The 26674-nt window shown below is 43.8% G+C and overlaps 2 protein-coding genes across 2 annotated transcripts in view; one reads left to right on the plus strand and one right to left on the minus strand.

The window, feature by feature from the left end:
- Window positions 1-1311, minus strand: part of hspa12a (heat shock protein 12A) — a gene marked incomplete at its 3' end in the record, with an annotated part of 26118 nt that extends 24807 nt beyond the window's left edge. Inside the window, exon 1 of the mRNA XM_079730266.1 lies at window positions 1100-1311. Within this exon, the coding sequence (XP_079586392.1) occupies window positions 1100-1139 (40 nt within the window). The 5' untranslated portion in view covers window positions 1140-1311. The remainder of the gene's footprint in view (window positions 1-1099) is intronic.
- Window positions 1312-12523: 11212 nt separating this feature from the next.
- On the plus strand, window positions 12524-25532 carry eno4 (enolase 4; the record flags this gene model as incomplete). The annotated part of the gene is made up of 13 exons (XM_079729087.1): window positions 12524-12703; window positions 13066-13194; window positions 17507-17685; window positions 19242-19387; window positions 19485-19651; window positions 20044-20166; window positions 20576-20647; window positions 21395-21565; window positions 22106-22231; window positions 22499-22685; window positions 23301-23362; window positions 24081-24198; window positions 25456-25532. 13 exons carry the CDS (start codon window positions 12524-12526, stop codon window positions 25530-25532), a joined length of 1737 nt encoding a protein of 578 aa, XP_079585213.1.
- Window positions 25533-26674: the final 1142 nt, after the last annotated feature.

The raw sequence follows: 26674 nt of genomic DNA on the forward strand, positions 1-26674 counted from the left end.
TGAATGCTGAGCCGGTGAGAGTGGAGCTATACTGCAGAAGTCTCCCACTCCCTCCCAGCATTAAAGAAAGTGTCTAGTAGTCTGATGATACTGATGGAGGTCTGTGACCGGTGAAGCGAGGTTACTGGAATGTTGTTTGGGGGGGAGGGGGTGCATCATGCATGTGCTGCTAGCTTTTCATGCTAATGCAAGATGTGGCAGCTGAGAGGACTTCTGGTGTGAGGGGGGGGGGGGGGGGGGTACTTCAAACAGGTCCCACCTTCCCCCCCAAGCCAAAAGGCCCACCCTCAATCACTGCTCCCATGCACAAGCGACTATGCTAAGCTAGGCTAGACTAGACACTAGACACGTCAGGAGGATTGGCAGTTTGTTTCGACATCGGGGAATTGGTACATTAGCAGATTACTCCACTTGCCTTGCAGGGCTTTCATTAGGCAGTGCCTGTTCAATTCAAGTCTGGATGAATACACATCACATATATACATATAAATGAAAGGGTGTGGATAACTGGAAAAAAAATCCCTTCGTTAGTTTGGGGTTATCGGGGCATTGAACCTGGATCCGGGGCCAGACATCCCAGTCACCTGAGTAGTGATGAGGCAGGCAGACTTTTGCTGCATTGAGTCAAGCCTCCTGTGGGACGGGACCACGTGACCAAACTCTGCACCGTTATGGAGGAGCTGAAGTGAGCTGCGATGTAGGAGGCAGACATGGTGGACGTTGGCCACATTTACACCACGTTTGGAAATAAATAACACAAATATAACCTACATGTCGACTACACGGCCAGATGAGATGTGAAAGAGTCGTTGCGTAATCACGGCTGCACATCAAACGATCCTCCATTGGAGGTAACGTCAGGCGAGGCTTTATTGCAATGCGGCTAGGCGGGGAATGCCAAAGATTCTCCCCACGCAGCCTTGTGTTGCAGCAAAGGTCACAATAAACATTTAAGGCATTTACAATCACAGCGTTAATAGTAATAGTCACAGAGCAGTCGCATCCTGGGTCCCACCGCTCAGCCTAGTCGTGTCTACGCATTGACTGCGGAAAGCACATTTCCCCATGCAAACTCAAAGTTGTGGCGTTAAGTCTTTACCTGATATAAGGTTTTCAGTTGCCGATTCTTTCTCACTCATTATATCCCGCCGGGTCTCCTCCTCGTGTGCCTTCTCTGCTATGCAGCCACACCAAGCAATGTTTGTCTCTTATTCGGAATACCCTATTACACGAGAAAAAAAAAAAGTGAAAAACACCCTATGCGTTAGTTCCTCCGCACCCCGTTAAACCTCTCCTCCTGTTTTTTTGTGATCCCCCTCTATTATCTCAGAAGAAGAACGGATTGTTTAGCAGCATCAGCTGTCTGCAAGCGGCTACGGCTGGGCGTTTTTTAAAAGACGGAGGGAATGTGAGGATTTGGGCTAAATTCTCTGCACCATTTGGAGAGAGTGAGAGAGGAGGATGTCGTGAACCCCAAGCTTCCACTTCCACCAAAGTGTTGGCTGCCCCGCCCCTCCCGTCGCTGGCGCGGCTGTCCTGGCCAAGAATGTGAGCCCTTCCACCAGCTTTGTTATGGACAGCAGGCAGCAGGGCTGCAGGCTCGCAGGAACACTATTAGCAAACTATCCGACAACTCTAATGCTGCTGTTGCTGCTGCTGCTGCACACACCCTTTGATCCGAAGACCAAGCAGTACTGCGCACTCTTCAACGAGACGATCAGACGACCAATGGTGATGCAGCCTATAGGCAAATACTTACTCACTTAGGGAAATATGTAGTCGGTTAATATTAGAGAGTTAGGTTTACTTCAGCGATAGTAGAATACAGGAAGATAGTATTGCCACTACTTTATGAGAAGGAACATGGTATTATGATCAACATATATGAAGGATCGATTTCCCTGATTGGCATTCAAAAGAGCAGCTGTTTTCCCTATTCATCGTATCAGTTTACCAGACTGGTCGATATGACTGCTGTGCTGCTATGCTATAATAGGCCTATAGGAGGTGGGAGGATAGTCAAGTTTAAGGCGGTCTGACCCCCAGCTACAAGGTTATTGGAGGGGTATAAAATGTCCTCAATCGAGCGGTCAGCATCCTTGAACTGCATGGCTTACCCCTTCATCTGTATATTCACAGCGCCTCCCAAACTAGCTGTTGCGTTTATTTGCTGAGTCACAGATGCGCCAGTGTAGCATCACAAGCATTGCTGTGTCAGCGAGAAAAATATGTTGATTGTGTTTGCACACACACACACACACACACACAAACACACACACACACACAAACACACACACACACATTGCCATACACACACACAAACGCCTGTCTGCAGACAGATTGGTCTCCTGAAGATTGGCTATTGTGGAAAAACAATTAAATTCGAAACTGCAAAGTCCACAGTTCCCTCAAAATGAACAGAGTTGAAGGTTGGTCTCAACTGTGAGACTACTATGAGTTTCTGATGAGTTTGTTTTTCCAACAGTTTTGGGGGGTATACTTTGACCTATGCAACAAGCCCTTCCAACTCACCCGTTGGGATCCAGTAAGCAAGAAACAAAATCGGTGAAAGATCAGTTGTTTCTGGGTATAGCTTTCTGGTCGGCCATAATGAGCTCCCACAAACCAACACATGCTGGGATTCAGGTTAAATTCCACCACAGGTTATCTATGAACATCTGCTTCATCAAAGCTCCACAAAAACACCCCTGGCTCCAAAATGATGACAATACTGTTTACTATTAGTCATTGAGCAGATGCTTCTGTCCAAAGCACTCATTAAGGGACGAGTAAGGGTGAGGCAGCATCTTGCTCAAGGATGACTACAGGTAGACTGTGGACATGGGAGTTCAAACCCAGAACCTTACGACTAGGAGTCAAAACAACCTAATCACTAGGTTATCCTGCTCTTTAAACACGTTTTATTAGCCATATTATCCGAGTCTTTCAAGTTGCTCTCTGGACAATATCTATATACTGTTATCCATTGTACACAATGGGGTTAATCTTGTGTTAATAATAGTTCCTAGCATCCTCATAATAGCATCCTCTTTGTTTCCATGGTTACATTGAGGCTGATGTGTCCGTCATTCCCAATGGTTGTCCTGGTGGTCGAGGACCACAGGGACATGGGCTGGACCTAGGCAGGACACTACCAATACCTCTAGTCAGAACACATTGGCTTTATTTGTTATAAAAGGTCAATTAAATGGTTACAGTAATACTTTAAATCGAAATTAAACATTTGTGTATGATATGTAAATAATGAAATATTCACATATCACAAGAATACAAATTAAATATTTTCAAAAGACGGCCGCCCGTTACCTCAATCGATGTACAGAGGGTGACACAGCACTAAACAGGAGACATCTGTATTCACTACAGGGTCTGTACCCAGACAATACAGCAGTGTCAGTACTGACCCATTTACCCTAAGAAGAGATAATGAAACGTATTGTTTTTACACAGCTGTCAGAAAACACAATAGGAGCATCATTTTTTTCCTACCCTCAATATTCCTATTTTATTTTATATAGAGGTAAGGAACCTTGATTTAAAAATATGTATATATCAACGTTTTCAAATAGTTAAGAGAGTTGTCTTGTACACAAAATAACTATACAAAGAGTTGCATTATCCTTTTCCTGTGAACAAAAATGTTGGGAATGATTGAAACATCAGTAAAGAATGCCGCACAGTGTCTATGTGGAACGAAGTAGGGGAAAACAGACTCCGGTAAGATAAGGGCGGCTGATAAAAAACTTCTGATAGGGTCATTCTTGAAATAGTTGTGCAAATCAAACATGAAAAATTATTTCAGATTCATTTCAGTCATAGGGCGGTGGAAGTGAGCTACAGGGTGGGAGGTCTTAATCCTACACTGCATCACAATCTTTATTTTCATTTGCTGTTTATGACAATTTGACTATTCATTTTTCACAGACACTTTCATCCAAAGTGAGTTACAGTCACTTGAGAAGCAGGTAGAGGACCCCTGCCTGCCAGGCCATCTTTCAGGGATGCCTACAGGCAGACTTTGGACATGGGGCATCGAACCCAGTGCTCCTGGGGCTGGGAGTTGACCAACCCAACCCCCTCTCTAATCACTTTACTTTCCCATTCTTTGAGATGTGACCAGCAGTCACGGTTCTGTCAGGTCATTTCATGTTTCTATCATTTCATGTGACCTGTGAAGCTCTATTAGACTGTACCAGTGATTGATGGCTACAGTACACACACAACAGAGTGATAGCGCCTGTTTTGGAGCTGAATGGCCCCAGGCTAAGGTGATGTTGGTGGCTTTCAGCGATGCTCACGGAGTGGGAAGCACTGCAACTGTATTTCATGGAGAACTAATGGAAGTTGTACAACAGTAAAAAAAAACCTGGGCCGTTTCATTGATGATTAAACTGCATTTTTAAGCCAACACAGACACGATCATCAAAAAGTGCCAAGAGCGTCAGTATGGCGTGAGTAAGCTAAACTCCTTTGGGGTATCAGGAATATCCACATGTGACAACTCCTTCACCAAAAGCATATCAGCCTTCTCATTCATCTGCCTGGTCCAATCTCTCACAATCTTGATGAAGAAGTTCCTCCAAAATCCTGTGAAACCCTGCTCTCAGGCCACCCCCATCCAGTCCCTGACCACACTGAATGAACAGCTAACGCCCTGGAAAGCCCACTCCATTCTATAGGACACCAACCATGTCCTATAGACAAGCATTGAATGGAGGCCTTCTGACTGGCATCTAAACGGTGAGTAAACTCCAGTCTGCCCCCGGCCTCCTCTTCATCACTCGCCAGGATCATCACTGATGATCCTGTGTGATTGTGACGCGGGATTGCACGATTGAAGTTATTCAGCACATCGTTTTGGAGTCAATTACCTTTTTCTTTTCATTCGTTAGGATTAATTTGTTCTCATTTGCTAACAGGGTCTATTTCAAACTCTTCCAACTTAGTCTCAACCACATGTGGATAGCTGAGATTTAAACTGCAACTGTAGCCCCACCCTATTTCCAGCAAATGAAAAATGTTAACAATGTCAATCGGACTGCACTTTCTAGGAAGTAAGCAGTTTTTTCGTTAAATGGGGACACTAAAGTAGATCAGTGCTACCCTACTAGCATCACACACAAAGCCAGCACGCAACAATTTCTGGTCGCTAAGTGAACGGATCACCAATTCCAGTGTGCCCAAGGGGTTGTCAGGCCAGGCCCATCCGGATCACAGCCATTAAAGAAGGCCATAGAAAGTCTGCTCTGAAAGAAAGATCTCTAAACTAGTTAACCCATACCCCAGTTAACCCATACCCCTAACAAGGGTTACTAGTTAACCCTAGGGTTACTAGTTAACCCTTGTTACCACCTTGGTTAGCTAGGTGCTGCTACCATGTAAGGATAAACTAGGTCAGAAACGCAGCAAACCCCAATATTAGTTTCCATTTGCATTCACAACTTATGAGCAACCGCCTGCTCCGTTTTGTTGACTTTGTGAATTCTGACTCAAACACCATGAGAAAACCCTGCAGAAGACCTTTAAATGCAGCCCTGTTCGTCCTCGTCAAATTCTCCCTGTTTCATGTATTAAGTAGCGGCCACTACATCTACTAAAAGGGCTTTAAAACATAGGCCCTCACACTCATTCACCAATACACACACATCCACTAATACACACACCCCATTACACAGACATTCATCAATACACAAACACAGCCCAATACACACCTATTCACTGACACAAAGACACACATACCTCCAGACAGACACATACAACACACATCCAAGGATTCAGAGCTTGAGTCTAAAGATGATTTCCTTTAAACTATTCATTGCTCAACAAAAACAACAGGGCTCAAGTTTTTATGAAAAGAATATGTGTCATAATTTGCTCAAATACTGAGTCATAAAATCCTCTTTTTGTTTTCTTATATAGGCCTATTATGAAAATATTGTTTCAAGGATTACCTTTGAATTGAAACAAAATAGTTTAAAAGCTGGGAGATGCCTGCTTACCAGAGATTACTCTCTGGTAACTGGTTGTTTCTAGTACGGAAGAGAACCAGTAGTTCTGGTACCATAGCAACCGTTATGGGTGGAGCTGATCAGGGGGTCAGCATAGTTTGCCATCTAGTGGTCAACGCTCTCTCTCTCTCTCTCTCTCTCTCTCTCTCTCTCTCTCTCTCTCTCTCTCTCTCTCTCTCTCTCTCTCTCTCTTTCTCTCTCCTTCCCTCCAACTTTCGCCATAAAGGTGCTTGTACAATGTGCTATTAAGATTGCCTATTAATAATAAAAACCTGAGCACTAAATTGCCATTTATGAAAACGAATTAGGAAATTAAACATGGTTAACTCATAATCTTTTCATTACATTTTGATTTCATGCCATAATGGAGAGTGTAGTCTTGCTGGAAGCATATGTTTAGGAACAACATCAATATTATTAGATTCTTATTAGTTTATATTGAAAAACACCATTTTAAACACAAAACTTTCAGAGATGTTAAAAAAATTCTGTTAAGGTTTACTAGGATGGAATTGAAGATAGAATAGAACAAAACAGAATGGAATTAAACACAAAAAAACACAATACAGTAGAACAAAATAGTAGAATAAATTTGGTCTTGTTGGGAAATAGGACAAAATAGAACATAACATTTTAAATGTAATTGAATATCATTTTTCAAAATTATGAAACTGAAACGAATGGAACAGAACAGAATGGAATAGAACAAATATAAAATAACAGACTAGAATTTAATAGAGCATAGGAGAATATACCACAAAACAGAACGGAATAGAATATAATATATAGGTTTATAACACACATCTCAAATTTTAGTTAAAATACACAGAATTTAGAATAAATACAAATATGATGTAGATATTCTACAGCATAGAATAAATATCAATGCAATAAAAGATAAAAGACGCTGTCGTTCATCACAGTCTGTATGTAAGCGTGCAGTAATCATCACCAGCCGCCAGAGGGAGCCTACGGGCCTCAAACCCCTAGTAGACTTTCCTTCACCTTTGATCTCTAGCTAGAATCCCAGAGACCAGGGTTGAGACGATGCATGTGCAGAACTACAGTGTCTATTCCCACAGACCCCGACGCTCTGCCTATCCCCAGGCTCGTGAGGTCATAGAAATCGCAGAAAGAGAGAACGTAGACTTTAGCAAAGACGGAAGCTGCGGGGAAGTCGTTTTTGGTTTACATGAGTCCACCGATAGGACAGCAATAGGCCTAGGCCTGGCCAGCATTTGCCATGAGTGAACAATTGTTAATGGGAATTCAGACGGCATTTGTAATAATTGAGTGATAGACTTACCGATTCTTCTCTTTTTTATTGCTGTATGTTATCGTTTTTTCTGTTAATGGGTCGCAGTGAACGTGGGCCTTTGACGCATTTGGACGGCAAAAGGAATACTTCACTGTCGATTAATATGATTGAGTTGCTTATATTGGTTTTGTTCAAGTGTTAGACATGTGAACAATGCAACAATATGTTCGCTTTTTTTAAAAAAAATCAAAATTAAAATTTGAAAGTTTGTTACAGACACTAATGCTTGACATTAGCCTACGTCCTCAACTATTCGTGTGGATAATTTGAAGATAATTGTTATTTGATGACTATTTGTTGTAATTTTGGCTTAATTGGTAAAGTTACCTTGCTGTTCATTTATCTAAAAGCGTCTCTACCGACTCGCTGTGGGCATATCAACACTCACAAATAAAGACGGAATATTTTGTCTATCAGTAGCCTATGTTTTTGTAGTTTTCGTCATTAAAACAATGATTAGAAAAAAAACGAATGATAGGACTGCCGTGGCTAAAATAGTGCTGTGATTAGGCCAACTACCGTAAACTACAGCGTGATTTAAACATATATGAGGCTTTACTGACTCCGGACTGCTATGCCGTGGCTGGCAAATCCGAAACAAAGGGATTATGGGTTCAGTGTAAAGCACACAGTCCCAATACCCCTCGTTATTAGGGGCCTATATGCGTCCTGCTTAAGTAGGCTACTTCTCTTAAACCCGTTCAGAGAGGGTTCATGGGCAGGTCGCAGGGTTATTATGGGTGCCCACGTTCAAGCATGACGGACACAAGAGCTCGGCTATACCTTGACATGTTTTGTGTTTCCAAGCCATGTTATGTCCGCTCTTTCCTCGCCTTTTAGAGGTGAAGAAAAATGTCCCCCTCTCTCTCTCGGCTATCTGTCAAAACAACACATAGAAGGTGAAAGAGAAACGAAGTGAAACTTCCTGAAACCATATTGGGCTATACTGGTTTCGATACCATTATGTGTTTCAATATCCTGCACAGATATTTAAGTCCATTGGAGTTGATTCTGGCAATAATCATCATAGGAAAATGATATTAGTCTGCCCATAAACAGAATTAAGGATGGTTGAGGGAACATTTGCGATTTATACAAGACCAAGTAGCCTAGGCCGAACTTTGACGACAGGGGCCCATAACAAATACAAGGGAAAGATGTCGAAGTTCTCTTGGGACATGAACGGGTTATAAATGCTAGAAACGCTACCATTAAGGGGTTGTTAATATTTACACATATCGCAGGCCTACCCACTGTGAGACCAGTCATTATATCCCCCTAGTTTGCCTCTGGATTTTCTGGTGGGCCTGGTAATCTTGTGACAACCGGGTTGGAAGGTTTCCGAGTCCCAGGAGTAAATGGGCCTTTTAAAGACTGGTGCTCCCATTGACACGACACCTGGTGAAGTTTGAAAACAAGACGAGAACCTTTTAATTAGGCATTGGCGATTACAACCAAGTGACTATGTGCCCCCCTCCCCCTCACACACACAAACACACACAGGGAGACCACGCCGTTAGGGCATATCGTAAGCAGTCCGGACCCGTCCCAAGCTGGAACCCGTCCCCGGTGGAAAAGCGCCATAATATTAAACAATCACAACGTGTGGACCGAAGCGCGCCTACTGTTTGACGTGTTGTATAAATGAAAACGATCGCATACAAGCAATCGATCGTTTCTCATTGGTCGGACGTTTCTCGGAAATACAGACGTTTCTACCTAAGTCCGCCTTTTCCAAACTTGCTGCTTCATGTGTCTTAATAATGTTCTGGTCTGGAGGAAACTCGACTCTACGATTAAATATTGTAGACGCCATGCTCGTTCGAAATGTTTTTTTTCCCTTATTACCAACATCATATGTTATTTGGGTAAGTTTCTGTCCCAACTCCAAGCACGTCATTCTTGTCGGATTCTGAAGACTACTTTTTCATCGTGCTATTGGCGCCCCGCTGTTTTAATCCGCCGTCCTAATGTGGTCTATAAATGATGTCCACAGTGGAAACTAACAGCAGTTTGGCTAAAAGGAGGTTTTCTCCGCAGGTGTCATCTTCATTGTCTGCAACTACAACAACAATAACAACTCACAACTCTCTCTCTCTCACACACACACACACACACACACACACACACACACACACACACACACACACAAACGCACAAAACATCGAAAAACATCAGTCTGGTAACGATTCATGAAATGCTGGCTTTACGCCCATTCCTGCTGATTTCACTATAAGCTCCACATAGACCATTGTGTTTTTTTTTTTAATCATAATAATAATAACCATGCAAAAACAATTTGTAGTTCATAGTTAATCGGTTCATCGTAACGGCTCGTTCATTTCAAACACGAAATCAGTCGATTTGACGCGCGCCCTATTAAACTACGTTTAGGCCAGTAGTTACGTTCCTCCAGCGGCGGTGTGTGTGTGTGTGTGTGTGTGTGTGTGTGTGTGTGTGTGTGTGGGGGGGGGGGGGGGGGGGGGGGGGGGGGGGGGATCGGCCTAATCAATGTTACACTGTTGAGAATTGTATTTACGTTTTATAGGCCCACATACTAAATTGTAAATCGTAGGATATAATGTTATGAGAAAAATTACGTAGCCTATTTAAAAGGAGCCCATTTGCCTGGAATGCTGTTTAGAATGTGGGTCAAATATGATGGGTACAATATCATACAAACAGAAAAACAATATGGACTATGAGCCAATGAATGCGCTCGACTGTGATGACGTGACCGGGACTGGTTGCCCTCTTGTTGACTTCCTGTCCCGGAGCGAACTGACCTCAGGGTGAACCCGAGCACGAGCCTTATCGACCTTCATCCGATAGGTTTTTTTTATGCAAAGAAAGAATGGCTGTTAACAAAAAAGGCTGAGTCTAGAGCGACGCCACACGAACGCATACACACATTTTTTAAAGACTTTTCCAATAGCCTACTTAAGTAAGCCCACTAAACTAATACCTTTACACACATTATTTGTGTAAACATTGTTGTGTGAATCTATCATTAGGGACCATCTAAATGGCTTGATTTTAAATAGGCCTAATAAATTATCAGAATAGGAAAAATGTACCTGAACAACATATGGTCCATGTTTTAACTATTCACATATTGCACGATAGCCTATACATTTGACCCACTTAAATAAATAACCTCTCCTAATTGGTTTACATGAAGGAGACTCTTCCGCATAGGTATTTCTGCATTTCGAATCCAACATTTTAAGGCTCGTCTATCCGTTTTTTTTTTTTTTACCAAATGTGATAAATAAAAATTACAAGTGGCTGAATTGATCTTAATCTCATGGTTGCCCGCGAGATGACTTTGTGCGACGGTATTGAATGGTATATTGCGAGGCAGGCAATACCTGAGCCATTATATAAAAAAAAAAAAAAAAACGGCTTTGTGTGTTTGCGTGCGTGTGCGTGTGTGTGCGCGCGCGCGTGTGAGTGTGTGCACTGAGCCCATTGGCTGTTGGCAAACGGCTGCTGTGTGTTTCATGGACATGATGAAGGCTTCCAATCAAGGCTGCCTCGCGCATTAACACAAATGAAAATAAATAATAGGCCTACCTACTGTCCCGAAGGCCTATTTTTAAAAAGGTTTCTCGCTGGGACTATTTTATTTAGGCTATTTAAAACTTTAGAGAGTGCATATTGCACAAATAGTGGCGACTCTAGCCGATTGGTGAACGTTTAGAAATGATTCAATTAAATCCTATAGCCTACGCTATAAAATCCAGATTTAGACAACGTCAGAAACGATGACGAAGGAGAAAAAAGGTTATAGTTTACGTAGGCTTTTTGCGTTTGAATTCAGACCAAATTCAATTTAAATCACAATGCCAGAAACTATCGGGCTATTTTAACATCTCCAATTAGGCCTAACTAGAATTATTTAGATTGATCCTGTAAATTAATATTATTATTATTATTATTATTATTATTATTATTATTATTATTATCATTATTTTATATATTAGCCTATTTAAACAAAATAGCATTTGCACTTGGCCTACTCTTTCCAAATGTCGGCCTCCGAATCTATTTAAACCTTCAAATTCAAAATATTTAACGATTTTTTTTAAATAAATGCATAATAGGCTTATGACTAAAGCAGTCAGCAGACAATAGGAGGAGGACGTACTAGACTATGTTAGCCTAGGATGGAATATCATTACGATTACATCTTTTAACTAGAAATATCTAACTAATAAAATAAATAAATAATAAAAAAAATGGGATTCAAAGGCTTATTAAGAAGTAGGCTACCTTAGACTACTTCTACTATTAACTATAGGCCTACTTCATCTTCAATAAAATACACTTGAAGATTTCACACATAATAACGTAAAGAAACTCTAACAAGGCCTAACCGTCGTTAAAATAACGATTGCTATCAAACTTACTGGAAGTGTCTTCTGCTACATGGCTCTATAGGTCTAGGTCTCCAAAGGACGCCCCGGGTTTCGAGAGATGGCTGGGCCTACTCCAGTGTCTACGGAGAAGAGTAGGCTTGGGAATTAATTTAACACTAATTCTAATTGAATGTAATATAATTTTGTATAATATAGGCTACATTATTATTATCTGCCTAATATATATTTTTATTTTTATGATTATTATTATGTTACCATCGGCTATTGTAATAATTGTATTATTATTGGGCTGTACAAAATAAACAACCTGACAAAATGTAATTTTATTTTCCTCTATAAGCCAAATATGTAGGCCTACAATCAATTTATTCGGTAGGCTATGTAGGCTATTTAATTTAAATTTAGGCCTATCACAGAAAATGTGATTCGATTGGTAATGCTAGTTTATTTTACAATTATCGCCGCTATCGCATTATTGTATACCGCATATTCCTATTAATGGCGCTATCCCATTAATGGCGATAAAATTAACGCAAAGAAAACGTTCCCGCGAGCTGAAGACAGCCAAGTCCCGAGCCTCTCTCTGGCTCTGGGCCCGTCGCATTCAGTTGCCGGGCAACCGCTGTAGGCCTACAGTACTGTCTACGCGCCCGTTTCCCAAAGCAACCGCTGTACACCATCGGGCCGTCTCCCGTAGCAACCACTGTACACAATCCAGGCGTAGAACATAGCAACCAGTGTAAACAGTGCTCTCATTACTAACAACATCGCTCCATTAAGGTTAAGAGTAAAACATGGCGTCTAATAAACGATATCCGCGCTGCGACCTGAAGGTGTCTGAGGAGGAGCGGGACTTCTACGAGATGAAGAATAGAGCTTGCGAGTTTTATACCCGTAACAAAGTTCCCCAGCAGATAGAGAACGTGTTGAACGAAATGTTCTTCGCCAAACCCGACGACATTTACGGCTACCTGGTATGAACGTTGACATTTAATGGTATCTAATAACGGGCTCGACGCTTTCACGTTGATATGCATTAGATATGCGTTGTTAACGGTAGGAAGTAGCTAGTTATCATGCATAATGTTTGGTGTGGCTAATAAGTGTTACCTAACTTGTCCCAACGCCAATTATTAATTTGACAATACACAGTATCTTGGCAAAAGTAAGGCAGGGTAATCATTTGCAGAAAGACCTTTGAGCAGCTTTGATCACCTTTGAGTTCCCTAATATGTAATGATCCAGATAATCAATAATTTATTTATCAGAGGATGACATAATAAATGAATGGTATTTGACTTGGGGTTTAACAACGTTGTGTAATGTTGTTACTTAGGCCAATTTCTTTATGAAACTGTCAGCCCCGCCGAGGATAAGCGGGCTGAATGGCAGGGAGGTCTACCATTCTCAAGGAAAGCTCTCCGTCCAAGCAGAGGTGATGTGCACCATCCGGAACGAACAAAAGGTAGGCCTACAACTCTTTCAGCTCCTCCTGAACCCCGGCAAGAACAACGATGTCTTTTCATCCCAGATGTTGTTATCTCTGATGAATATTACATTTAAAATGTAACACATTAATAGTACATGTTCCTCATCTCCTAAAGAAGAAAAATGTATGTGTCTGTTAAGTGAGTCCCAACATTTCCCCTTAGATGACGCACTATTATTGATCATACCTAACAGTGACAGAAAAAATAAGTTAGGTATGATCAAAAATAGTGGGAATGAGCAAAGAACTGAAAGTCAAATGAAAGTTTAACCCAAAATGGAAACCAAAGATAGATAGCTAGCCATGACAGAATTTGGTCACAATGGCCCCAGATTAATTGTTGACATTGTATATGTCGAGATGTAAATTTGCCATGATTTTTGTTCAACTCAACCCCTCTCGCGGTTTACCATAATTCTGAAATTGGGCAGCGAGCCATTGACACCCATTCTATTCCAAACAAGTGTCTAGCATCTCCAGTAGCTGTTTGTAAGCACAAACAAACTGCCCTGGCTAGGACATTTTCTGCAATAGTTCCCAGAAACAAACAAATCAACAAGTTTCCATGCCGCCATGCAAGCTCCCAGACTTAGGACTGAGGGCGCCTTCTCACCTGTAGTTTACTAGACTCGACCGATTCATGGTTGGAGTGGATACCTTTTTGCAGTTTCGTTTGTTACGGTCAGCATTCACTCAGGAAATTGGAGACAAAAGCGTCCTGATTGCACCACGTCTGACCATGAATCCTTTTAATCTAGGAAATGTTCAGGGAGTCTACCTGGCTGAATGGGTTTATTATTTCTGGCAAATCATTTCTCAAGTTACTGGCAAAAGGTGTACATTCAACGTACAATGCAGTTTTTCTTTCTTTGCCTCGCATTGTTGGGTTAGATCACATTCACACCTTAATCATACCTAATACCTATACCTTTTTTTTTGTAGTACGCACCAGATTTCGAATGACTGTTCACACCACCTCAGCTAACCGTACTAACCGGTTATTTGCTCCAGGGTCAATTGAAACTGACCAAATATCTTAGGTGTGGAAGCACCTTAGAGGCCCGGAGATACAATTCTGAAGTTGGTGACTGGGTTTTAGAAAGTGGAATAATTCTGAATTCTGAGTGCAAAACAACATTTCAGGAAGTCGTAAGGGTAAGGGGGGAGGGGGAGGTTTTTAATGCAGCCTAAGCCTTCACTTCTGAATCAAAACAAAGTCCTTTATTCCCGTTTGTATAAATGAAGTTAGAACTAGACTGTCCTAACTGCTCCTTGCTGATTAAACTGCTCAGTGTCACTGATTCAGACATTCTGAAATGAGGGAATGACTTCTTAGTACAGTATTCAGTTGGTAGTTTAACACACAGCTACTGTCTTTGGCCAGAATTCTAACTGTGCGGCCCTCAGTCTCAAGTCTGTGAGCATTCGCACTGGCGCGTGAAGCACAGGATCCAAACATGTCAATTTGTTCATTTGTTAGAGAAAAATACCTAACCTTGTTATAAGTATGTGTAACATGTGTTGGACAAAACAACATGTGTTGGGCAACAAAAATACTGCTATGAGAACTGCTCAAAACTTGTTTGGAAGAGAATGCATTTCAATGGCCCAAAGTCGGAATGCGTGTACACAGCGAGAGGGGATGAGTTGAGGCAAAATCCTGGCTGACATTGGAAATATCTACCTGGGGTCTTAGCAAACAATTGAAATACTTTAAGCAGAATCCACATAATGTAAAGGAGGCAGGGGTGGTGGTGCTGATGGTGTGTGTGAGTCTGACACAGCTGACAATGGGCATAAAGACAGCAGAGACATCCTTTCTGGGATGTTGGTCCATTCCAGGGTCACACACCCACACACACACACACATTCAGAAGGGAAAGGGGGCTGGGTTCCTCTAATTAGCCAGGATCCGCATCGTGTCTCGGGCCGGAGGAAGCCAGGAGGAGAAGAGAGGAGGTGAATGCTAACAAGAGAACAATAGGCCCTATGCAGGAGCCTCACATGGCTCTCCAAGCCCCCCCCCCCCCCCCACACACACATATAGAAACACACACACACACACACACACACACACACACACACACACACACAGGAGACAGGCAGCGCTTAATGGAACGTTAGTTAACTCACCCTACGTGGCCCAGACACCGACAGACATAGGCCTGATGAACAAAAACAAAAGCGATCCGATTCACTACAGAGCCCAATACTACCAGTGACCTCAGAGATCAGACAAGGTCTCCAAGAATGTCTTATGAATCAGTTGCACCAGTGTCTTCAATCACAGCCCCCCAATCAGTTTAGCTAAAGTGCCCATTCATCAACACCTTCAAACTAATATTCAACTTTTTTCATTAAGCAGAAGTGGAATAAGCTAGTTCAATTTCTGATCTTAACTTAATTGTTCAGAAACCATCAATATTTTACGTCCTCAATTCAGTTAGAACAATGCGTAGTCAAAATATTTAGGTTTCCATTCATTTTAATACCGTAACCCAGCTACATATATATACAATACAGTGAGATGTTTAACAATGTTTTCAAAGTCCCTCCACCCGATCCGCCCCTAGCTGCAACCCACTAACAGGCCGTGAACCACCAATTTTAAAACCCTCTCCTAGGGTGCGCGTACCACACATGGGGGACCCCTCAGTAACGTGACGCTGGAGATGATCTGGGGTCGCCCGTCAGTCCCCCAAGGGCCCCTAATGCGCCGGGGCAAGGCGGGGTCTGCCGCTTGCTCGGGGGTCCAGAGCCATCAGATAACGGGACACATTGACCCGTGACCTCTCGACGCATACAATATGACAGAAGGGTGAAAGGATCTGATGTGACACGCTGTTCTGTAGGTCCCTGCGAGGTCAACGAGTGCATGGCTAAACATTCCCCCCCAGAGATAATTCTTTAAACCAGCTGTGAATCATAATCCTCATGTATTGTTCATTAGAACTCACAAGGTCTCGATAAACACAAAATGGGTTCTTAAAGGATGTCAAAAATCTGTTTGTATGGGAATTGTTGGCACAGATATTAGTTCAGTAGTTGGTACACAAGGTGCCACCTATCCACCCTTAGGTTGAGTTTATATTCCAACAGACATGTTATGGGGCTGACAAAACAACTTCATTGATGAGCCCCTGCAGACACTGGTATTGAGTATCAGTCTCGAGGCTTTAAACAGAGTGTAAGCAACACTGAATACCTCCAATTAAAAAATATCACGCTAACAACCCACACCAAACCAACAATGCTGTCAAAAGATATCAATACTGTATGTTACAGATATACTTTGAAAAGTAGCTTGATTTCCCTTGTTTCTGGAGAACAGGAGCTGTCTTGAATGGGGTACTCCAGTCCATATAAATGAACTACTACTTACTTCAGGAACTAGATCTAATTGATCCTTTATGGCAGAGGGGAGAGGGGAGTTGTAGAGGGGTTGTAGAAGTTAAGTGATTGATCTTGGGATTGATTGACAAACCTACCCCCCACCCCCCTTGAGACATGGGCTACTTTACGTTATCCTGAAACGATGGTGATGAAGCGATGGTAAACAAGAAGTTGAGGGAGAGAAAGATCAGAGAGAAAGAGAGGAAGGGCCATTTTAAAAGGGGAGGACAGAAGAAGGGTTTGGGAGGAAGAGAGAGAGCTGAGCGAGGGATGATGGAGAGAGGATTTTAAAGAGATCAGAGAGAGAGAGAGATGAATAGAGAGAGAGACAAGAGAGTGGTGATGAGAGGCAGGGCCAGATGGAAAGGATAGAGTGGACGAAGCGACCTGAAGAGACACACATATGAGTAAGGGATAAAGAATGAGTATAATGATTAAGGGATTGTGGACAGTGATAAAGAGGGATCAGAGAAAGGAGGTTAAGAGAAGAGACTCAATTACATATAACAGACTCAGAGTCACTCTGCCCTGTAGCCATGCTGGACTGGGTCTCCACAGCACAGAAGAACCAGCACTAAACCACATGGTGCTGGTAAGACTGAAGAAAAGATACACTAAGATGGTACTAATCCCAGACATGAAATTCAAGTTCACTTGAATGAGGCTTGCTCTTCATTCATACCACAACCGTGCTAATCTCTGGAGGTTGGAATGTGTGTGTGTTCTTCGCTTTTTGTGTGGAAAGTCATGTTGTAGTGTACTGAGAGATCATTACATAATGCTCTTGATTAGGCAGACAATCTCAAACATTCCTCAGCTAATAATGTCCTCATCATCCTTCTCTTTTCAATGCAACACCTCAATGTAGAAATTCGTCTATCTTTTTGCCATTCAGCTGACGTCGTCCGCTGGCGTCCCGGCTGGCAATGATCAGTGGAGAATGCAGGGCCCCGACTTGGGGAAGGGGAGGGCCCACCACATCACCACTGGCCTTGAGTGGATCAAAGGGCCCCTGAGCGAGTTACTCAAGGGCTGCGACCCCTGCGATCAGACGGGGGTTGATAACATACTCAGGTACTACTACTTAACACTGTACTATAATAATAATCAAGTCCTTTAAACACTATTCTATTTCTAAACTAATTACAGCCAATAACAGATGTTGTTATGAACATTGCAAACACAACACTTCAATGTCAGTTTGACGAGGAACTAATTTGAAGCGGAGACATACTGCCATGGGGATGGCTACCAGGACTACTATAAAACCATCTTCCTTTATGGCGCAAGCCACTATATTAGAACTATGCTTGTCTCAGCTAACAAAGACCACATTATTAAGACGGTCTGTGTCTAACCATAGGCGCAACATAGTGTCTGAAAGCACACGGCGATGACAATAGCAAGACAACATTATCGGTACAATGTAAGTATAGGAGGACCCTGTCTAAGGTCTGCTGAGCTCCGAGCAGGCCTTCCCGAATCATCATGCAATAAACACAGGGATATTTTGAATTCACAACCGCACAAAAGAGCCCCATCCTCCCCCACCCACCCACACAGGAAACATACTATTGCCACTGTGCCACGCACTCGCATACAATTGGGTCAGGCGCCAGCGTTGACCTTCCCTAACAAGGTCAGGTGGACGTCAAGCCGTGTGTTTTTGTTTGTCATGTGTCACATCGCATCACTGTCATCGTATCATGGTGATGCGCCCGGGTCTCTGTGATTGGCTTGCGGTATGATCCGCTGGAGTACGATACTGTTCTGTTCTAAGCCGTTGGGGAGGGTTTATCTGTTCCATACACTTACCCCGGTAGTGGGTTTTAGATCATGAACGACACGTTAGCTCAGAATAAATACTGTTAATACACAATGACACCAACAGGCACACGGGGATAAAGGCGCAAAGGGAAAAAGAACAGACGGAAGACTTCAGGGACGCCTGGTCATTAAGGCTTGTGTTTGCTGATACAACACTGAATGTCTGAGCCCCAGGCGGTTCTGTTTCTTTACAAATGTTGACGACAGGTGGGAGAATGAATCTGATGAGTTAGCCTGTTGCGTGTTTACCATAGCGCTAGTTGATGTATGTGCTTGTAGATCCTGAATGGAAAATTATCTAGTGAGTGCCAGGTAATCTTTGGACTTCTTATTACTGCAGTGATTTTTAAGAAACGTATTTTATAGAAAAGCCCTTCAGGACACACCTTGACGCTTCATCTCAACAAACAGCTCTCTGAGGATGAAAGGGCTCTTTGAAGGTCAAGGTCAAACAGTTCTCTAAAGATCAACGGCACTTTGAAGGTCAAGCAGTTCTCTAAAGATCAAAGGGCTCTCTGAAGGTCAATGTCCAACAGCTCTATGAAGATCAAAGGGCGTTTTAAAGGTCAAGGTCAAACAGTTCTCTGAAGATCAACGGGCTGGTTGAAGGTCAAGGTCAAACAGTTCTCTGAAGATTAAAGGGTTCTCTGAAGGTCAAGGTCAAACAGTTCTCTGAAGATCAAAGCGTTCTCTGAAGGTCAAGGTCAAACAGTCATCTGAAGATCAAAGGGGTTCTCTGAAGAGAGTGCTCCATGCGTTTGTGGGGTTCCCCAAGGTCAACGTGTTCTGTGTGTTTCGGACAGTGACTTCTTCTCAGCACGTCACCAGGAGGACAAGGAGACCAGGAGGTTGCAGGAGGAGGAGAAAAACAAGGAGGCAGAGGAGGAGGCTCTTCCACCACCACCACCTCCACCTGTCTCCAGCAAAGGCAAGAAGGCTGGGGAGACAGGTAGCACCACCCATCACACTTACACCACACTGTTCCTGGAGGTCCATACCAGTGATATATATTATTTATTGATACATATGCAACTACGTTGTTCCAGCTACAAAGGGTGCCAGTGCAGAGAAGCTCATCCCTCCATGCGTGCCACCAGAGCCGGAGGTCCCTGGAAGCCTGGCCATGGGTGCCGTCTCCCTGGCCGTGGCTAAAAGTGGGGCACTGATACGGGACGTCCCTCTCTACAAACACATCTTCGCCCTGAGCAGTCAGGTGGGTCAGAGAGGAGGCCCCGAGCAGCACTGTTCATGTGTGCCATACCCCGGTTAAACACATTTAGCAGACGCTTTGATCCCAAGTGACGTTACATTAAGACACAATTTAGGTATTTCATTGAGGAGCAGGTGGTCGTTGTGGTGTCTTAGTCACGACCATGGGAGTTCCAACCTGTAATCTTATGGCTAGGAGTTCAACACCATAGCCAGTGCACATTTAACATCAGTGAGCAAAACACAGGCACAGAACAAATACGTGATGCACACATACATGTGTGCATCATCCATTTGTTCTATGTCTAACAAACAACTGCTCATACATGTATAAACACAGAAAAAGTAAGAGGGACCGGCTGAATGTAGTGAACGACGCTGTGTTCCTTTAAACAGAGTGACTTCCGGGTACCAGTGCCCTTGGTGACATTGCTGAGCTGCGGTAAATCCTCTCCAGGCAAACTGAACCTGTTGGAGGAAGTCATCCTCATCCCCAGACCAGGACAACGCGTCACACAAGTACTCCAGCATCGCTCTCTTTTCCTCGTCTTCACCCATAGATTTTGTCACCAAACATGAATGTTCTGCCATTTTCAATGTCACGCCGTGCAACCATACGACAGCACAGATCCACCATTTGTGGTTGCCATGGTGCATTGGGTTTTGATTCAGTTTCATTGTGTTTACCGCCAAGGTTAACACTGAAGTCATCCCTACAGGGACGCTTAACATACACGCAGCAAACGTAAGGCGATCGCCTGTTGTCAATTGGCTGTAATATAAGTGGAAACAGAATAGTTTGAGTCAAACCATTGGCAGAAGTTCCATGTTTCACCAGAGGAGGCGCCGCTGTCCACTGTGGGTGGATGCTATGTTAGTTGTTGGTTGTATTGTTCACGTGAAACTCATTGAATCTCTCCTTGAACAGGTGATTTCCACGGCCCTCCAGATCCACGAAGAGTTGATGAGAATAATGAATAGCAGTACGTCAAAAGCCGGGGTGAGGGTCATCTGCCAACGCTTTCACTCGCGTAGGCCGGGGGAAGCACAGATGAGCAGTTCGGAGTTGGAATGAATTCAGTTTGGCTCTCTGATAATATTTGGGGGAACCTCCATCCGAAAGTGGGCCGCATTTGGTTGGGTTCTCTAAGCAGCCTGGAGGAACCTCCCTCCTGAAGTCCACCAGCTTTTTCTGGGTTCTCAAAGAATGCTGGAAGGAACCTCCATCCGCCAGTCGACTGCTTTCAGTTGGGATCTTCAGATCTCTTTCTCGAGAACCCAGCTGAATGCAGTCGACTTGTGTATGGAAGCAAAAAGAAAAGCATTGAGGTGGGCTAAGGGGTCAAACATGTCCATTGCTCAACAACTTCAAATCCCCTCGAAAGCCTAGTCATATGCAAGGTTACCCTGACACCATAGAAGCCAGCAGAGGAAACCTCCACTCACCTTCAGTGCATAGTATTGCTTAGACCTTCTCCTCCTCATTCTTCCCTCAACTCCGGCAATTTAAAGCGAGAGAAGAGTGGTGAAGGAGAACGCGGCGCACTCACAGTCTTAATACCCTCGGCAGGGACAGCAGCTCCCTCTCTATCCAAAGCTACACTTAGTTATCATTTATGGGAATAATTAGCTCTCAGAAATACGCACGCACACGCGCACACCTATGCATCCTCAACACGGCGGTCAAGTTATGGAGGACGAGCGGTAACATTGGAGAGGTTAAATAGATGGGCCTTTTATTCCCCAGCAGCCCACGCAGGCGGGCCCTACGAGCGAGGCGGGCGCGCCGGTCATGGTTTGCGAGCGGCCAGAGCAGGCCCTGGATCTCGTGGTGGAGGCGTGCGGCAACCTTGGGCTGACACCGGGCGAAGAGATCCGTCTGGCGTTGAACTGCGCGGCTGATCGGCTCATGGACTACGTAAGATCAACGCAAACCCTCACCGCCATGTTGTCTGGGTGATGTAAGATACAGCTATGGTGACTTAAGGAGGCCATCGGGCTGTTGTAACCAGCAATGGGATTTTAAATGCGTCTTAAATGAGTATTTTCCAATTATGGCTGGGTGAGTTTGCCAAAATCTTAATTGAATATAGCCATAACGATATATATCACAATACGTTTTCCGGTAATACAATTAATAAATAGTATAAAAAATAACCTCATGCTAAAGCTTATTTTTGTATACTGTGTGAATTTCATACAAAAGCAAACATTAATAAATGTCAAGTATAGGAGCGGTAAGGGTTTGGAGATATGGATAAAATCAAATTTAGATATTTGTTTGACATTGTTATCGCGACAATATCATGGGGAGTTATAGTGGTGCTTTCTCAAAATATTAACATTTTCCAAACTAAATCCTTAGAAACAAAGAAGGCCCACATCATTTAATCAAGAGCTTTTATTCTATAGTTGTACGAATGTGCAGAGACTCACGTCCCGTCCCTGCTCCTCTCAGTCCAAGGGGAAGTATGAGGTGATGGCGGGGAGCCTCAAGTCTCCAGAGGAGCTGGTGGATATGTACCAGGCTCTGCTCCTAAAATACCCAGTTGTGGCGGCCCTCATCCAGCCCTTCAGGAAGGAGGTACCCCCTCGTCCATCACCAACACACCCGGCCCAACGCGTCTTGTTCATAGAGTTTCTTCCTGAAACCTGAGACAATATGAAACAGAAGGTGTTTTTAGCCAGGGAATAACCAAATATATTGAAACGTATTTCAGTAATGTCAATTTCACATGAGGTTCCTATGGTTCTACTATTACATTAATATATACCCATCAAGTGCTATTGTCTACTTTTAATTCCACCATATTTAACATACTGTGTGTGGGTGTATTTTCTCTTTGATCAGGATGTCGACCAATGGGAGAGGCTGAGCTCTGCTATTGGAGCTTCCTGCTCCCTGCTCTGTGACATGAGTGGTTTGTCAGCATCTCAAGCCCTGCCCCCTGCACTCCCAGGGGTGAAAGGTCAAGTTCTGCAGCATGTGAACAGGACCAAAGTGAGCGACCTCATTCGAATCATGACGGAAAACCCTGGTAGGTGCTTAGTATGTGTGTGTGTTTGCTAGTGTGTGTGGTGCAGTGTGCGTGTGGTATGGGATCATAAAATAGACACACAGTAGAACATAACACGTTTAGTGCAAGGACATCTGCCTCCACATCTTAAATCAAAATCCTTTCGGGTTCGTATGTGTGTTACACACAGCTACATACACACAATACGTGTATGAGTGTGTTTGTGTCATTGTGTGTGTATTAGTGTGTATGAGCGTGTATTGTATGTGTGTGTGAGTATTCGTTTGAATGCATGTTTGTGCCTGTTTGTGTACGTGTGTGTTCATATGACTGTCCCTGCTAAAGGGCAGAGGTGGTGCTCCATAGCGACAGTGTGAGTGATAATTCGTTAATGTGACTATTCATAGCTTGTGCTGTCCTGTCAATAGGCTGTTGTGTTACTGAGCTGTAAGGTTGGGGTGAGTTTGTAGAAAACGGTGGGCTGCATCAAAACTGTTTAGTACTCATGCCGTTCACAAATAATAGTATACTCAATTACAAAAAGTGTTTAACAGACTTTACAAACCATAGTGGTAGCCGTGGTATTGGTTGAAGAGATGGTGAGTGTGTCTGTGTGTCTGTGTGTGTGTGTGTCAGATGCAGTGATCCTGTCGAGCTCACACAGCGAGCCGTGCGGCGAGGACTGTCTCTCAGACCTAGTGAGTCTCTGTCTACTTGTCCTGTCCTATTGTTTCAGCTTTCCTCTCCTTGTCCTGTCCTATTGTTTCAGCTGTCCTCTCCTCCTCTTCCTAGTCCTGTCCTATTGTTTCATCTGTCCTCTCCTAATCCTGTCCTATTGTTTCATCTGTCCTCTCCTAGTCCTGTCCTATTGTTTCAGCTGTCCTCTCCTAGTCCTGTCCTATTGTTTCATCTGTCCTCTCCTAGTCCTGTCCTATTGTTTCAGCTGTCCTCTCCTAGTCCTGTCCTATTGTTTCAGCTGTCCTCTCCTAGTCCTGTCCTATTGTTTCAGCTGTCCTCTCCTAGTCCTTTCCTATTGTTTCAGCTGTCCTCTCCTCCTCTTCCTAGTCCTGTCCTATTGTTTCATCTGTCCTCTCCTAGTCCTTTCCTATTGTTTCAGCTATCCTCTCCTCCTCTTCCTAGTCCTGTCCTATTGTTTCATCTGTCCTCTCCTAGTCCTTTCCTATTGTTTCAGCTGTCCTCTCCTCCTCTTCCTAGTCCTGTCCTATTGTTTCAGCTGTCCTCCCCTCCCCCTAGTCCTGTCTTATCGATATAGGTTACACACAATCTACTTTACCTCGATGTGCCCTGACATTATGGTACAGAAATAAGCATTTAAACGGTTGAGTGGCTTGGCGCTCACTTCCTGTGCTGAGTGTGATGTCACCAACCTGTGTATTGTGCTTCCTTCCTGTGGAGGCGGTGGGGCTGGGCGTGGCCTATGTCAGGCTGGGAGGTCTGCAGGGTGGACAGAGGCTCGCTAAATACAACCGCCTGATTGCCATAGAAGAAGAGCTGGCGCAGCAGGGAATCCAGGGTAGGGGCCCACTCACTCACTGCCCTCGCCTCCACCTCCTCCACCGCCCTGCTTCCCCCTTGTGTTTCCCCATTTGAGCGTTGACATATAAAAGGAGGCTAGACAAAGATAGATAGATAGAGAGGCGGAGATGGAGGGAGAACGGAGATGGGGAGACAGAGGGGGGAGGGAAAGAGGGAGAATGAGAGAAGGAAGGAGGCAAGAGAAATCAACAGAGAGAGAGAGAGAGAGAGAGAGAGAGAGAGAGAGAGAGAGAGAGAGAGAGAGATATTTGGGGTGAAAGACTGTGTCTAGGGAGGGCACATCTCTCTGTTGGAACGTGAAAGGAAAACGTGTCATGAATCATAGAAAACAGTGTGTGTGTGTGTGTGTGTGTGTGTGTGTGTGTGTGTGTGTGTGTGTGTGTGTGTGTGTGTGTGTGTGTGTGTGTGTGTGTGTGTGTGTGTGTGTGTGAATGGACCAGGGGGAAATACCTTGGATCTGTTAATTGGCCAACTAATTATAAACAGACACACACACAAACAGAAATTCATGGCCTTTAGACCATCTCTGAATGGGGAGTTCATCTTTGTGGGACAATCAGCCAGCAGCTAAATAAGTTTTGTGAAAAGTACTCATTCTCTATTTATTGATTTGTTTGTTGGTTGTGTTCAGTGGGGAGCGGGGGAGGGGGAAGCATTCTCAGTACAGATAAATACTTCAGATGCTACTGGAACACAGAGACGGACTGGAAGAGGGAGGAGGAGGAGGCCGAGAGAGAGGGAAGAGGAGAGGGAGCCGGACAGAGCTGGAGGAAGAGGGTAGAGGAGACACAGTTAACCCAGACAGAGGTGACGGTAGAGGGGACAGGATAGACCGGAAGAGACCCAGAGAGAGGTGGTGGTAGAGGGTAGAGGAGAGAAGAGAAACCCAGAGAGAGCTGTCGGAAGAGGGTCGAGGAGACACACTTGACCCAGACAGAGGTAGAGGAGGGACGCAGAGAGAGGTGCTGGTAGAGGAGAGAGTGGAGACCCAGTGAGAGGTGGTGTAGGGGAGACCCAGAGAGAGGTGGTAGAGGGGAGACCTAGTGCTAGAGGGAGTAAGGAGAGGGGAGGGAGCCTGGGGGGGGAGGATGAGACACTAGCCCTTCCCTAAACCCCTCAGGCAGCAGCCCTGGTCTCAGTGCAGCCATCTTCAACCCTCATCTCCCCATCACTTGTATGCTGTAAAAATGTTTGTTCATCCCTTAAACCTTCCGTATTTGTCTGTTGTCTGCAGTGTCCCGGACCACGCTGCCAGCTCCCCTGTTTGTGGGAGATAACCTAGCAGACGCAGGCATCAGTGAGGAGGTTTAAGAAGGACGGGTCTTCTCCTTTTACGTGTTTGCACAAAAGACATTTCACCAGATTCTTATTAAAATGCACCATTTCTCAATACATGTGATTATTTGTTTTGTGCAAGGAAAGTACCGTAGTTATGCATTTAAGTGCAAGTGTAGGTCAAGCACTCCTTTTAGAAATGCGAGTGCATTTCATTATACCAACAAAGTCTATTTTTTTGGGTTGCGACATGCCCTCTCGAGACTGAAGGAAATTTATGTATTTTACACTTACAAACACAAAGCAGGTTTTTCAAAGATCTGTGAAATACAAGCGAAGAGCCGAGAAACCTGTGCTTAACAGCAACTTATTAGTGTGTGTTGAACACCTGTGTGCACCTTGGCCTTGTGGAGAGAGAGCGAGAGAGAGAGACATACAGACAAACAGACAGACAGACAGACAGACAGACAGACAGACAGACAGACAGACAGACAGACAGACAGACAGATAGACAGACAGACAGACAGAGTCAGAGAGCGAAAGACTGACAGAGATGATCAATGCCTCAGCAGGTGCAGAGCCATCGGCTGATGACTGCAGACAATCAAAGGCTCTCCAGGGGCCCAGGCTGGGAGTGCTGAACAAGTGGTCGGCCATTTGTTATCTGCCTTCTTTTACTCCCCTCTCTCCCCCCTTCTACCCTCCCCCTAACATAACATATATTATTAGTTTTGAAACATAACTATTAAATATACATATAATTAAATAAATCGGTTGAAAGTATTATTGGAATATATATATATATATATATAAATAACTGATTTAGAGTGAAGTGGATACAATGTAATAAAATTAAACGGACAGAACTCTGTTTAATTGTAGGCTAGAATTACAAATAAATATAGTGAGATGAGTATGTTAGAAAGAGAATTAAGAGTGTTAAAATGGGACTACGATCAAATCGATTGACAGACAATATTTAAAGGGGACATATTATGAAAACCAAACTTTTCCCGCGTGCTCCCACACGCATACAAACTTTGAAAAAAGTCTGTACATGATTTTTTGAGTGAGATATGCATTTCTGAAAGTACCCCGCCTACAGTTACCAAACGAGCGAGTCAGTTTTGGCGCCCCCTCCTACGTAGGAAGGGGGCGGAAGAGAGGATGGGGGCACA

Source organism: Pollachius pollachius (assembly GCF_949987615.1).
Source record: "Pollachius pollachius genome assembly, chromosome: 2".
Taxonomy (NCBI): domain Eukaryota; kingdom Metazoa; phylum Chordata; class Actinopteri; order Gadiformes; family Gadidae; genus Pollachius; species Pollachius pollachius.